At 44.9% G+C, this 15,629-nt stretch overlaps 1 protein-coding gene across 1 annotated transcript in view; it reads right to left on the bottom strand.

Moving 5' to 3' along the window:
• The window catches only part of PTPRJ (protein tyrosine phosphatase receptor type J), a 112,964-nt gene that overhangs the window by 35,210 nt on the left and 62,125 nt on the right, over positions 1-15,629 (bottom strand). Inside the window, exons 5-7 of the mRNA XM_066609649.1 lie at positions 11,025-11,291; positions 9,301-9,567; positions 5,943-6,209 (exon numbers count right to left, since the gene is read on the bottom strand). Of these exons, the coding sequence (XP_066465746.1) occupies positions 5,943-6,209; positions 9,301-9,567; positions 11,025-11,291 (801 nt within the window). The remainder of the gene's footprint in view (positions 1-5,942; positions 6,210-9,300; positions 9,568-11,024; positions 11,292-15,629) is intronic.

Below are 15,629 nucleotides of genomic sequence, written 5' to 3'. Positions count from 1 at the left end.
AGGTGTGGCCTTACCATAGATTTGTACAACGGCATTATAATACTAGCCGTTTTGTTCTCAATACCCTTCCTAATGATCCCAAGCATAGAATTGGCCTTCTTCACTGCCGCCGCACATTGGGTCGACACTTTCATCGACCTATCCACCACCACCCCAAGATCTCTCTCCTGATCTGTCACAGACAGCTCAGAACCCATCAGCCTACATCTAAAGTTTTGATTTTTTGCCCCAATGTGCATGACTTTACACTTACTGACATTGAAGCGCATCTGCCATTTTGCTGCCCATTCTGCCAGTCTGGAGAGATCCTTCTGGAGCTCCTCACAATCACTTCTGGTCTTCACCGCTCGGAAAAGTTTGGTGTCGTCTGCAAACTTAGCCACTTCACTGCTCAACCCTGTCTCCAGGTCATTTATGAAGAAGTTGAAAAGCACTGGTCCCAGGACAGATCCTTGGGGCACACCGCTTTTCACCTCTCTCCATTGTGAAAATTGCCCATTGACACCCACTCTCTGCTTCCTGGCCTCCAACCAGTTCTCAATCCACGAGAGGACCTGTCCTCTAATTCCCTGACTGTGGAGTTTTTCAGTAGTCTTTGGTGAGGGACCGTGTCGAACGCCTTCTGAAAGTCCAGATATATAATGTCCATGGGTTCTCCCGCATCCACATGCCTGTTGACCTTTTCAAAGAATTCTATAAGGTTCGTGAGGCAAGATTTACCCTTACAGAAGCCATGCTGACTCTTCCTCAGCAAGGCCTGTTCGTCTATGTGTTTTGAGATCCTATCTTTGATGAGGCATTCCACCATCTTACCCGGTATGGATGTTAGGCTGACCGGCCTATAGTTTCCCGGGTCCCCCCTCTTAACCTTTTTAAAAATAGGCATGACATTTGCTATCCTCCAATCTTCTGGCACCGTGGCCGTTTTGAGGGACAAGTTGCATACCTCAGTCAAGAGGTCTGCAACTTCATTCTTCAATTCCTTAATAACTCTTGGGTGGATGCCATCAGGGCCCGGTGACTTATTGATCTTTAATTTATCAATGAGGTCTGAAACATCTTCTCTTTTAACCTCTATCTGACTTAACTCCTCGGTCAGGAGGGGCCGTTCGGGCAGCGGTATCTGCCCGAGGTCTTCTGCCGTGAAGACAGATGCAAAGAACTCATTTAATTTCTCTGCCATCTCTAAGTCTCCTTTTATCTCCCCTTTCCCTCCCTCACCATCCAGAAGGCCAACCGCTTCTCTGGCGGGTTTCCTGCTTCTAACATACGTAACATACATTCTAACATACATAATAGCTTCTAACGGCTCCCTCCATGTGCTGTTTCACATCTGTGATGCAGCAGCGGCAGCGAAGGAAAAGCAGGTCTTTTTTTGTGCAAGGTCTTTTATAGGCCTTGAGCTATTGCAAGACCTTCATTCATTCATACAAGTTCCATCTCTAATAAATTCATTTATGTAAATGTATTCAAATTTTAAATGTAAATTAATTCTTTTTTTCCGGGCCCCCAACACAGTGTCAGAGTGTTGAGCCACCTTGCGTCCCTTTGGTGGGCGGGCGGGCGGGCAGTTGGTGGACAGACGGGCGGGCGGGCGGATAGGCCTTGGCATCTCTCGGGCCTTGAATTGTTATGAGCCAGGATGTGGCAGAGGGGCCTTGATGTCCATGCCCGGTATAATGTAAACAAATGTTACTGCAGCACTGATCAGTAATTAGATGTACCTGTATAAGGTGGGAGCCATGTGACTCAGGGTATATGATGTGAGTGACTTAGTCCATGAAGCAGTGGTGCAACACACCACTGGGCAGCCAATTAGAGCAGGTCACAAGACTGTCACAAGACGATGAGGTTGCCCTGTTCTGATTGGCTGGCTCCAGTATAAAACGTGACTGGTGCAGACACCAAGTGTGGGTTGTTGTGGTGGGTGTTCTGCTGCTGGTTTGTTTTCTGACTTGGACTGCTTATCGTGACTGTGCCTTGCAGACTTCTGGACTGTTTGACTGACTACTCTTCTGCCTGCCCCTTATCAATACATACCTCTATACTCAACAAGCCTGTGTCTGTGTCTTCGTTTGGGACCGATTGCTTCATGTGCTACCCCACTACACTACTGCTCTATTCTGCTGCTGACAAAGAGGAGCATTCCATCCTCCTCTGCCAGCCTGACAATAAATAAATAGAGCTCTGTTTTAAAATCTGCAGACAAGAAGCAATGTCTTCACCTCCTACAATCTGAACAAGCCATTTCTTAGAAACCAAGCCAGAGTAACTCAATCATTTTTTCAAGCACAGGAGCTGCTTGTTCTGTGATCAAAACAACTGAAATCAGGTTTGTTCAAAGGATACTGATATCCTGATATGGCCATTGCACTGAAGGGTAAGTGAATGCTCCTGTCTACCCCTTCCCCATCTGATGTACTGTTTCCACCTTTGTCACCCATGTGGTGACCCGCCCATTCAAATCACAACCTTTACATGTAAATCCCTACTTGTGTAGACCAAAATCACACAGCTGGTGCTATGCACAGGGCAGAGGCATCACCTGGTGTAGAAGTCATGGTGTCACCCCCATGGACCTTCTCCTGTACCATTATCTTCTGTGTATGCAGCAGATGCTCATATTTTCAGGCTTCTGTCTGCAACAATAAAGACTAGGGGTTTCCTAGACACCAAAAGCTGCATGTAATTAACCCTTAAGGACACAGTGGTACAAAATAAAGACAGGCCTACATCTGAAGCTACTTCAAAAAGATCGCATGCTAGTTGTAGCTAATTTGAGCTAGAATTTACCTCTGGAATTTGTTCTGGAAAAAGTCAAGATACATCTATCACATGAACTAGAGCACACCTCAAGGGTCTTTCTATTTGTCAGACCTCTGTCCTGCTTTTCTATTCTGTTACACAGTCTAATGCTTCTATCCAAAGGACTAGTTGGGCCTGCACAAGTCCCTTGTGCCAGCCCAGCACTTTTGCCTCACCATGGGAAGAGTAAGGCCGGTGCACGGACGTGCGTTGGGCTCTGGTTAGCCAGCACTAGGCCTGCCTTGCCTGGCGCAGGGATCTGGGAAGGGCGAATAGTTTTGGGGAGTTCCAGGGCGGGAGTAGGGCGGTTGGTGGGCACGACCATAGGTGAGCTGGGCCCAGGAGGGGGTGAAGCCAGGATTCAGCACTTAGGCTGGATCCTAATCTCTTCAGTGGCCTGGCCACTGGGTTGCTCAGATCTGCAGGACTTCATTATGTGGCGCAGATCCAAGCAGCCCCATTTGGGCTGCTGCTGCATTACCCAGAGTAAGGGGAATTTGTTCCCCTTGCCCCGGGATGCGCTGCAGCCAGCCCCAGTGCTGCACTGCATATAGTACAGGCCAGTAGGCCTGCCTGTTCCAGCACAGGATAGAACTGGGCTGAAAAAAGCACACAACACCAAAAAAATGCAGCTTCAGTGAAAAAGAAATGGGGCTTATGCCCACAGAAACATACTTGGGGTCAAGCTGTAATTCCCACTGTGTTAAGCGAGACTTACTCCTTAGTAAGGCTGCATATGATTTCAGGCTTGGCTTTGGGGTTGAGGGATGGATAACCTATTCATCATTTTACTGTTGCTATTCTTTATAAGTCAGCAACAAGCACTTCAAGGAGGTGTGCATCTTGCATTGAGAAGAAGGTAGTCTGAGTTCAAAGCATTATTTCTTAAACATATTTAAAACTACACAAGCACTCTGGAAGCATGGCATCACTCTAATAAAATAAATATTTAAAAGTAAACTAATGGATTTTGTGCGTATTTCCGAACAGGGCAGGAGCACTGGGAAAAGAGAGGAGAGCTGTGGACTCACCACATTTACACAACTGTTCTTCATCTCATTCTAACTTCTAGGGCAGGGGTGCCCAAACCCCGGCCCTGGGGCCACTTGTGGCCCTCAAGGACTCCCAACCTGGCCCGCGGGGAGTCCTCAGTCTCCAATGAGCCTCTGGCCCTCCAGAGAGTTGCTGGAACCTACGTTGGCCCAACACAACTGCTCTCAGCATGATGGCCAACTGTTTGACCTCTTGCATGAGCTGTGGAATGAGGACTCCCTCCACTGCTTGCTGTTTCACGTCTGTGATGCAGCAGCGGCAGCAAAGGAAAGGCTGGTCTTGCTTTGTGGAAGGCCTTTTATAGGCCTTGAGTTATTGCAAGACCTTCATTCATTCATATAAATTCCATCTCTAATATATTCATTTATGTAAATTTATTCAAGTTTGAAATGTAAATTAATTCTTTTTTTCCTGGCCCCGACACAGTGTCAGAGAGATGATGCCAAAAAGTTTGGACACCCCTGTTCTAGGGAAAGTACCAAGCCATTGTTAATGATGGGGGGGGGGGGGAGATGACACTATTACCTACATTAACAGCAATGCTCCAGGAAGCAGAGGCATTAGTGTAGACAAAAACCTGATTGTTTTGTTGTTTCGTATTGTATGTAAACAGCTTTGAAAGACAGCGGCCAGAAAGGCGGTAGATCAACCAACCAACCAACCAACCATCAGGAAACCATCAGAATTGCGAGCAAAGGGTTGTTTCAGTCAAAAGACACAAAACCTGGACTGTTTCAGCAGTATCAGAAATAAGGAAAATTCTTCGATGCAAGTTAGCTTCATGCCACAAACCTTTGTGAAGAAGTCTGAACAGAGTTAAGCAAAACTGGAAAAATTCAGACTAATGCAGGGCCAAGCCCTTCCTTGACGCACCATCCTCACCTAGTGCCTGTGTGGGTAGAATGCATCGATCTTCAACAGCAGCCACAGCTGCTGGTGAGCAAGCAGGCTAGAGCTCCTCCCTGCTCCTCCTTCTCCTTCAGCACCAGCTGAGACAAGAGCTTTTTGTGTTGCTGACTGCTACTTGTGGGTTGTAAAGGCCTTGGTGCTCTATGGGTCGCTCTGGAAGTCCTTGTGGTCATTTCCTGTTCTCACTTATCAGCTCCTGCTCTCGTGAGGAAGTGACAAGGGCCCCCGGAGCGGCCCGAAGACTGCTGAGAGGTTTTTGCATTGCTGGTGACTGCAGCTCGTGGGCTCTTCTTATCAGCAAGAAGAGTGCTGGCAACAGCCTGCAACAGGAGCAGCAGCCAGCAACACAAAAAGCTCTCAGTGCTCTTTAGGCTGCTCTGAAGGCCCTCACAGTGGCTTTCTGTTCTTGCTCATCGCTCTCGTGAGAACACGAAACAACCATGAGGGCACCTGGAGCTGCACCCAAAGGGGGCCAAGAGCTTTTGTAATGATGCAACCAACAAGCAACAGCAGGTGATGATTCTGTGCTCTCACAGTTGGCAATGAAGGAGACTCGGTCGGTTTGGTGTCACCTACCCTGAGGATGACACCCTGTGTGGGTAGCACTACCACCCTAGAGACGCCCTGGCACAGGACCATCCTGTCATAGATTGTGGAAGTGGTGGTGGTGCACTGCTTCCAACAATGGACTAGACCAGTATTGTCCAAACCTGCCAAATATCATTCAGGTTATAGACATAGCACTTGCAATACAAAAGCCTGCACAATAAAGTTTTAACACAGCATTTGCATGGCTTTTCTTTAATGCAGGGCTTCTCAAACTAGGGTGCAGCGATGCCCCAGCCTGAGGGCCCTGGACACTTTCCCGTTAAGGAGCCGGGGCAGGGGGGAGGCAGCCACGCAATCCCCAGGACTGCATTGCTAAGGGGGCCGCAGGGACTGGCATTTACTTACCAGTCCCTGCTGCAGTCTCCCAGAGGTGCAGGGAGCCCTGCGTGACCCTCTGCAGGGCTTCACAAGCATCAGAAAGTGAAAGCAGAGTGATTGCACCCCACTTCCGGTTTTGCAGGGCACAGTCGCTCTGCTTTCACTTTCTAAGCTTCAGGAAGCCTTGCAGAGGGTTGCACAGGGCTATTTAAATAACAATGATGATGATAAAAATCTTTATTATTTACTTGTGTAGGTGTCCTTGCTTCGTGAGTCTCCTGTGGTGTGGTTGTCCCCTGCTTGTGGATATACACTAAAGTTGTAAAAGGTGCCTGGCTCAAGGCCATCAATAGTGACGACTTTGTCTCGGGATGTCACATTCTTCGGATTTCCATTTTGTGTATACAACACGACGTAAGAGTACTCAGAAGACACATTATCAGCATTTTCCCAACTTAAAGTTACTCTAGTTGTAGTAACATCTATAACCTGTAGATCTGAGACAGGACTTGGTTCTGCAGGGAACAAAATAAAAATATGACAGGTTTACACCACAGCTGGAATAAATAACGCAGGAAGTAAAGTTCCAAAAAGCTATTAACAGCAACATACATACAAAATAGGTCGTAACACCATCATTTGTTGAACTCTACTACGTTTTGAAAATAAAGGATTGCATCCTAACAATGTGCATTGTGACATTCCATTGTTGTGCTTTACCTGCTCTCATGTTTTTAAAATATGGCATCAAAAATTCTACAACCAAAACAACGTTCCTGAATGTACACTGCATTGGTGTGCTAAGCCTGTGTGTCCAAGCTCTGGTTTATCCAGCTTTATGGAACTCCACACAGGTATGCTATCTCAATAGGCACCATATCTCATTTAAATTGGGTCACAATTTAAATTGGATATGTCAGATTTAAAAACAGGCCATCAATAGACAGGTATGCTGTCTCAAAAGGCACCATATATCTTTTGAGGGCCCAAACTTATCCAATTTTCCAGTGCCGGTGCTGCTGTGCCATTGGGGTATGCACTGCGTCCTGTGTTTGGGGTGTAGTTACAGAGGCCTCCTCAAGGTATGGGAACATTTGTTACCTTACCCTGGGGCTGCATTGCGGTTTTACCAGTGCTGGAAAGTTGGGTAGGATTGGGCCCTAAATTGGGTCACAGAAACCTTATTTTTGCTCTGTTTTTAAATCTGCACGTCTTTACCTCCTACATTCTGACCTTCTGTAGTTTTGTTCACAGTACTGCTTAGAAAGCTAACCACAGATTTTCTCAATCATTTTAGATTGGGCTGCTTCAGAGGATATTGATGTGGCCACTGCACTGAAGGGTATGTGAATGTTCCTGCCCACCCCCTCTGCATCTGAAGTAATGTCTCCACCATTGTCATCCATGTGGTGACCTGCCCATTCAAATTACAACCCTTGCATGTAAATCCCTATTCGCTCAGGCTAAAATCACATAGTTGATACATTGTGCAGGAACATAACGTGGGATTTGCATTGTTCTCTTTCAGTATGCTGCCAATTTAGATTCAGTCAGAAGTAGGCCATGCAATGATGCATACCACTGTTCCTAGGATCCCTTGCTGCATTGGGAGCAACTGATGCATAAAGTGCCCTGAGTAGATGCTGCAGCAATGAACCCGCACAAAGGACTTTTATTGTCTACTCTACACCAGTGCTTCTCAAAAACTTTTGGCACTGGGACCCACTTTTTAAAATGACATTCTTTCAGGACACACCTAACCTTATGAAACTTTTTTAAAAGGTGAAAAAAGAATATTTTTATTTATTTCCAAAAAATAATTATGTATTTATTTGTAAGAAAAAAACAAAACCAATCCATTTCTCGTAATGAGGCAGTCCTAATGAATAGCCTCAAAGCTTGATGGGCTTAGTTATGTGACCCAGCCTTCACCTGCTTCCACTCTCTGACATTGATGAACTTGGAAAAACACACACCAGAAAAAAGATGCTCAGGCATTTATCTCCCTGCACTTACACAAGCTTTCAAACGACAGGAGCTCAGCTCTTTGCAGGGCAGTTAGCAGCAGTCTGATTTCTGAATATCCTCAGGGTTTGAGGCAATTAGTTATTTGATCTTTCTATCACCTGTGTTTTCACTGAAGGTTCTGCTGGGAACCCCCAGAAATCAGGTCCTGACCTGACCTAGTGGTGGGTTTCCCAATCCAGTTTGAAAAATGAGAGCCAGGGTGGTGTAGTGGTCTGGGAATTGAACTTAGACCTGGAAGATCCAGGTTCAAATCCCCCCTCAGCCACAAAGCTTCCTGGATGACCTTGGGCCAGTCACTTTCTCTCAGCCTCACCTACCTCACAGGGTTGTTGTGAGGACAAAAGGAGGGGAGCAGCTGTGTACACTGCCCTGAGCTCTTTGGAGAAAGGGCGGTATAAAAATGTGAAAAATGCTGATTTACACTGATACAAATCCATTACATGAATCCATTACATAAAAACACAAGTACTTCTCTTTTAGAGTTTTCCTCTGTCTAGCGAATTGTTACTCGACTGTGGGTCGAGACCCACTAGGTGCGTCATGAGCCAATTTCAGGTGACTCCGCATTCATTTCAATCTGTATCTTATTTTTAATTATTAGATTTGATGCTACCATGTTATGTAACTACATTTGGGGAAATGTTACAACTTTAAAAGGGCTATTATGTATATGCTTTTCATATGATAGTCAATGGGGCTTACTCCTGGGTAAATGTGGATAGGATTGCAATCTTTGGGATGTTTTGGGTATTTTTTTTAAACAGATCAGCAACAGCTTGGAAGGGTTATTCTCTATTTTAAATAAACTTACACATATGGTTAAACTTTTACTTAATGAATGAATTTGATTTGGTCACATGGGGGTTTTGAAATTATTCCTGCTTGATGATGTCACTTCCAGGCATGACATCACTTCTGGTGGCTCCCAACAGTTTGCCATGCTAAAAAGTGGGTCCCGGTACTAAAAAGTTTGAGAACCACTGTTTTAGCATCTTCATCAGGATCTCTCTACATTAGGAATATAACTTTATTGGACAAGTTCAAAGCACTGTGGGTGAAGTTTCCAAATTTCTACAGCACCTTCCACTGCAGGCTTCTGAATGCTCTTTCCCCTACAGACTCTCCTGCTTTCTTACAAGCCACTCCAAAAGGTGTTTGAATCACTAGACTGACCTCTCAGAGAGAGAGAGAGGGAGAGAGAGAGAGAGTGAGAGAGAGAGAGAGAGCACAAAACAGTTGCATGCTTTGGAACACCATGACCAATTTTTTTAAAAAGCAAAAGCAAAACAAGTATATGGAACCCTGTGCAACAAAATAAGCATTTATTGATGTACATGAATTAACTGTGCAAGACTTATGCATACAGATGCTTTTGTTTGTAAGTCAACCTCAGTTCTATCTTCTGCTTGAGTACATATTGTGAATGTGTACCTCTGAGGGGGGTCTAGTCACCATGTTTTAAATGTTTGTATACAATCATTCACACAGATATAGCTATGCATGTATAGGCACCTGTACATGTGTACATACCAACAGGTGTCAATGCAATACAATGTCGGTGTATTTTTGTATACTCACTTGTATATATGGTCCCATTCGCTGGGTCCCCTTGAGCTTTATCACCACCTACTACTGGGTATATTGTAAATGTATATAATGTTCCAGGTTCTAAGTTCCCAATTACAGCACTGGTGGTATTAGCAGTGTCTTTTTTGGTATCTCCATTCCTTACAATTTCGATATGGTAAATGTAATTTCCAGAATTTGGATCACTAGTGTTCCACCATAAATGTACAGCTGTGGTGTTGATGTTTTCAATGTGAATGTTGTCTACTGGGTTGGGCTCTGTTAATAGAGAGAAAAGAGGGAGTTATCCCTGCCAGAGAATGACAATGTTATCAGTACCACAGCATCAAATGGTTCTGCTAGAAGTCTCTTGACTGAGATAAGGAATCAGTACAATGTGGTGAGCTAACATTTTATGGGGGTATAGACATTTTCATAGTAAAAGTAAACTCTGAAGGACAGGTGCATACATTCGGCTTTTGAACAAACAAGATTTTTAGAAGTTCACACGTGCCACCTACACTGCACTCTGCAACAGTGATGGTGGTGAAGCAAATTTATTCTCCGCCACCATTTTGTCCACTCAGCACAATCCAGTAGAACTAATCCAAGTAGCAGAATCTTTGTTAAACACTGCCCTCCCCAGGATCAGGGAACGAGTCCTTGGGGTTTGATGAAATTCCACTTCCAGTTTAATCGCATTTGCAACTTTCACTATTTAGAAGCTGTGGGGAGCCCTGCAAGTGCTCCATAGGGCTCCCCACACCCCCAGACCCTGAGAGTACATATGTTTAGTTTAAAAATAGCCCCCTATCCCCACAGGAGCATGATCCTGGGGACAGCTTCACTGCTTTCTCCCTTCCCCTACCCCTTAAAGGGAACAGGGCATCATTACAGGAGCTGATGGGTCACGACCCACCAGTCTGAGTATCACTGCTCTATGCCATCTGATTTCAGGGAGTCAGTGGAAATTCTGAACTATTGTTTAGAGATGGTGATAGACTGGATATGGACTAACAAATTGAAGCTAAATTTACACAAGATGGAGATGCAGATGGTCAGTTGGAGATTTCATCCAGAAATAGTAGCTCAACCTGTTCTTGATGAAATTGCTCTCCCTCTAAAAAAGCAGGTGAATGACTTGTGGTTGCTGTTGGACCCAGCCCTGCTCTTAGAGGGACATGTGGCAGCCATGGCCAAAAGCATTTTTACCCAGCTCTGACTGGTGTGCCAGCTGTGGTCCTACCTTGAGAAAGCAGGTTGGCCACAGTCACCTATGCATTGGCCACATACCAACTAGATTATTGCAACACGCTCTATTTGGGGCTTCCCTTGAAAAGTATATAGAAACCACAACTGGTGCAGAATTCTGCAACCAGAATTCTGGGAACTAAGTGGAAAGAGCACGTTACACCCATCCAACAGGGGCTACACTGGTTTCCCATCAATTTTCAGGTCCAATTCAAGGTGCTATTCATTACTTTAAAAACCCTAATTGTTTAAGCAACATCATAAAGGACATGTGAAGAAAAAGAACAAAGAACAAAACAAGCGTAGCACATAGCAGTTAGCTCCAGCAGCCCATGGTGACTGGAAACCATCATACATCTTAATTATGAACAGTTTAATTCTTTGGGTCTCCTTCAGTTTTATTACTACCCTCTACTGGATACATTGTGAATATGTACAATGCTATTGAAATAACAATAATGGTGATAAAAATCTTCACTATTTACTTGTGTAGGTGTCGTTGCTTCGTGAGTCTCCTGTGGTGTGGTTGTCCCCTGCTTGTGGATATACACTAAAGTTGTAAAAGGTGCCTGGCTCAAGGCCATCAATAGTGACGACTTTGTCTCGGGATGTCACATTCTTCGGATTTCCATTTTGTGTATACAACACGACGTAAGAGTACTCAGAAGACGCATTATCAGCATTTTCCCAATTTAAAGTTACACTAGTTGTAGTAACATTTACAACCTGTAGATCTGAGACAGGACTTGGTTCTGCAGGGAACAAAAAAAAATGTGACAGGTTCACACCACAGTTGGGGTAAATAACGCAGAAAGTAAAGTTCCAAAAAGCTATGTAACAGTAATATACATACAAAATAGGCCGTAACACCATCATTTGTTGAGCTCTGCTACGTTTTGAAAATAAAGGATTGCATCCTAACAATGTGCATTGTGACATTCCATTGTTGTGCTTTACCTGCTCTCATATTTTTAAAATATGGCATCAAAAATTCTACAACCAAAACAACGTCCCCGAATGTACTCTGGCTTAGCATTGGTGTGCTAAGCCTGTATGTCCAAGCTCTAGTTTATCCAGCTTTATGGAGCCCGACGTAGGTATGCTGTCTCAATAGGCACTGTATCTCATTTAAATTGGGTCACAAATCTACATATGTCAGATTTAAAAACAGGCCATCAACAGTGATGACTTTGTCTCAGGATGTCACATCCTTTGGATTTTTATTTTGTGTATATGACAATACATAAGAGTACCCAGAAGACACATTGTCATCATTTTCCCAATATAAAGTTACTGTAGCTGTGGTAACATTTACAACCTGGAAGTGTGATACAGGATTTGGTTCTGCATTGGAAAACACGCCCACACAAGAACAAAAGTCCAGGAGGGTGCTCCTGGACTAAGTTCAGGAGGGTGCCTGCACGGCTAACCAGCCAAGTTAGGGAGGCCGTAAAGGGCAAGGAAGCTTCTTTCTGTAAATGGAAGTCTTGCCCTAATGAGGAGAATAAAAAGGAACATAAACTGTGGCAAAAGAAATGTAAGAAGGTGATACGGGAGACCAAGCGAGACTATGAGGAACACATGGCCAGCAACATTCAGGGGAATAATAAAAGCTTCTTCAAATATGTTAGAAGCAGGAAACCTGCCAAAGAAGCAGTTGGTCCTCTGGATGGTGAGGGAGGGAAAGGGGAGATAAAAGGAAACTGAGAGATGGCAGAGAAATTAAATGAGTTCTTTGCATCTGTCTTCACGGCAGAAGACCTCGGGCAGATACCACTGCGCGAACGGCCCCTCCTGACCAAGGAATTAAGTCAGATAGAGGTTAAAAGAGAAGATGTTTCAGACCTCATTGATAAATTAAAGATCAATAAGTCACTGGGCCCTGATGGCATCCACCCAAGAGTTATTAAGGAATTAAAGAATGAAGTTACTGATCTCTTGACTAAAATATGCAACTTGTCCCTCAAAACAGCCATGGTACCAGAGGATTGGAGTATAGCAAATGTTACATCAATCTTTAAAAAGGGAAGGAAGGGGGACCCGGGAAACTATAGGCTGTTCAGCCTAACATCTATACCGGGTAAGATGGCCTAGATGCCAGATTGGCTTTAAAAGCCTTGGCTTTAAAAGCCATGATGTGTATGTGCAACCTCCTGATTTTAGAAATCAGCTATGTCAGATGCAAGGGAGGGCACCAGGATGCAGGTATTTTGTTATCTGGTGCGCTCCCTGGGGCATTTGGTGGGCCGCTGTGAGATACAGGAAGCTGGACTAGATGGGCCTATGGCCTGATCCAGTGGGGCTCTTCTTATGTTCTTAAAAATGTGGCAGATTTCCACCAAAGTAGTAGTAAATAAGCCAGAAGTAAAGCTGGTTTAGACTCATAATGAGGCAGCCCTAATGAACTTTAATGAATGCTTCTTCTCCTTCCCATTTCTCCCCAGAAAAATTAAAAAAAAAATCATTTGGTTTTCTTTTTTTAAAAATCTATTTTAGGGGGTAACAACTAAGACACATTTATCTCTCTATATCTACACATGCTTGCAAACTGGAGGAACTGAGTTCTTTTGCAGGCCATTAGGTTGCAAACTCCAAGAGGTGACCTCTTTGCAGGGTAATTAGCAGCTATCTGATTTTTGAATAGCCTCAGGGCTTGAGGAAACAAGTTATTTGATCTTGCCATCACCTGTGTAAACTTTGGAGGCTCTGCTCTGTGCTTTTCAACCCACCAAAAATTGGGTCATGACCCACAGTTTGGGAACCACAGATTTAGATCATGATTCTGGGTTCTTCTCTCTGCTTTATTTTTCTGCAGTATCATGTTTGCTTTTTTTACTTTTGTTCCCTATGGGATGAGGATGGGGAGGTTAGAGAACAACAAGACAAAGGCAGGGTAGGAGAAGAAATTGGGAAAGGTAGGGTGATGGGATGTGATAGACGGTTTGGCACAATGAGAGGATGCGGGGACAAAGGAGCAAATAAGCAGCCCATCCTGGGGCATTCCGTGTATAAATGCTTTTATGCGAATGCCCGAAGTCTACGAGCAAAGGTGGGAGAACTGGAATGTCTGGTGACAAGGGAAAATATTGACATAGTGGGCATAACGGAAACCTGGTGGAATGCGGAGAATCAGTGGGATACCGCAATCCCGGGCTATAAACTCTACAGGAGGGACAGGCAGGGGCGTGTTGGAGGTGGGGTGGCCCTTTATGTTAAGGAAGGGATAGAATCCAGCAAAGTAGAGATTGAAGGTGGGTCCGACTCCACCGTAGAATCTCTGTGGGTTAAATTACCAGGCTTGTGCAGCAATGTAATACTGGGGGCGTGCTATCGTCCTCCAGACCAGAAATCGGATGGGGACCTTGAAATGAGGAAACAGATCAGGGAGGTGACAAGGAAGGACAGGGTTGTAATCATGGGGGACTTCAATTATCCTCATATTGACTGGGTCAATTTGTGTTCTGGTCACGATAAGGAAACCGGATTTCTTGACGTGCTAAATGACTGTGGCTTAGATCAGCTAGTCAAGGAGCCCACCAGAGGACAGGTGACTCTGGATTTAATTTTGTGCGGTACGCAGGACCTGGTTAGAGATGTAAACGTTACTGAGCCATTGGGGAACAGTGATCATGCTGCGATCCGTTTTGACGTGCACGTTGGGGGAAGAATACCAGGCAAATCTCTAACAAAAACCCTTGACTTCCGACGGGCGGACTTCCCTCAAATGAGGAGGCTGGTTAGAAGGAGGTTGAAAGGGAGGGTAAAAAGAGTCCAGTCTCTCCAGAGTGCATGGAGGCTGCTTAAAACAACAGTAATAGAGGCCCAGCAGAGGTGTATACCGCAAAGAAAGAAGGGTTCCACTAAATCCAGGAGAGTGCCCGCATGGCTAACCAGCCAAGTTAGAGAGGCTGTGAAGGGCAAGGAAGCTTCCTTCCGTAAATGGAAGTCTTGCCCTAATGAAGAGAATAAAAAGGAACATAAACTGTGGCAAAAGAAATGTAAGAAGGTGATAGGGGAGGCCAAGCGAGACTATGAGGAACGCATGGCCAGCAACATTAAGGGGAATAATAAAAGCTTCTTCAAATATGTTAGAAGCAGGAAACCCGCCAGAGAAGCGGTTGGCCCTCTGGATGGTGAGGGAGGGAAAGGGGAGATAAAAGGAGACTTAGAGATGGCAGAGAAATTAAATGAGTTCTTTGCATCTGTCTTCACGGCAGAAGACCTCGGGCAGATACCGCTGCCCGAACGGCCCCTCCTAACCGAGGAGTTAAGTCAGATAGAGGTTAAAAGAGAAGATGTTTCAGACCTCATTGATAAATTAAAGATCAATAAGTCACCGGGCCCTGATGGCATACACCCAAGGGTTATTAAGGAATTGAAGAATGAAGTTGCAGATCTCTTGACTAAGGTATGCAACTTGTCCCTCAAAACAGCCACGGTACCAGAAGATTGGAGGATAGCAAATGTCACGCCTATTTTTAAAAAGGGAAAGAGGGGGGACCTGGGAAACTATAGGCCGGTCAGCCTAACATCCATACCGGGTAAGATGGTGGAATGCCTCATCAAAGATAGGATCTCAAAACACATAGACGAACAGGCCTTGCTGAGGGAGAGTCAGCATGGCTTCTGTAAGGGTAAGTCTTGCCTCACAAACCTTATAGAATTCTTTGAAAAGGTCAACAGGCATGTGGATGCGGGAGAACCCGTGGACATTATATATCTGGACTTTCAGAAGGCGTTTGACACGGTCCCTCACCAAAGGCTACTGAAAAAACTCCACAGTCAGGGAATTAGAGGACAGGTCCTCTCGTGGATTGAGAACTGGTTGGAGGCCAGGAAGCAGAGAGTGGGTGTCAATGGGCAATTTTCACAATGGAGAGAGGTGAAAAGCGGTGTGCCCCAAGGATCTGTCCTGGGACCAGTGCTTTTCAACTTCTTCATAAATGACCTGGAGACAGGGTTGAGCAGTGAAGTGGCAAAGTTTGCAGACGACACCAAACTTTTCCGAGTGGTAAAGACCAGAAGTGATTGTGAGGAGCTCCAGAAGGATCTCTCCAGACTGGCAGAATGGGCAGCAAAATGGCAGATGC

This window comes from Tiliqua scincoides, chromosome 1, assembly GCF_035046505.1.
Source record: "Tiliqua scincoides isolate rTilSci1 chromosome 1, rTilSci1.hap2, whole genome shotgun sequence".
Taxonomy (NCBI): domain Eukaryota; kingdom Metazoa; phylum Chordata; class Lepidosauria; order Squamata; family Scincidae; genus Tiliqua; species Tiliqua scincoides.
This window is presented reverse-complemented; position numbering and strand designations above follow the sequence as displayed.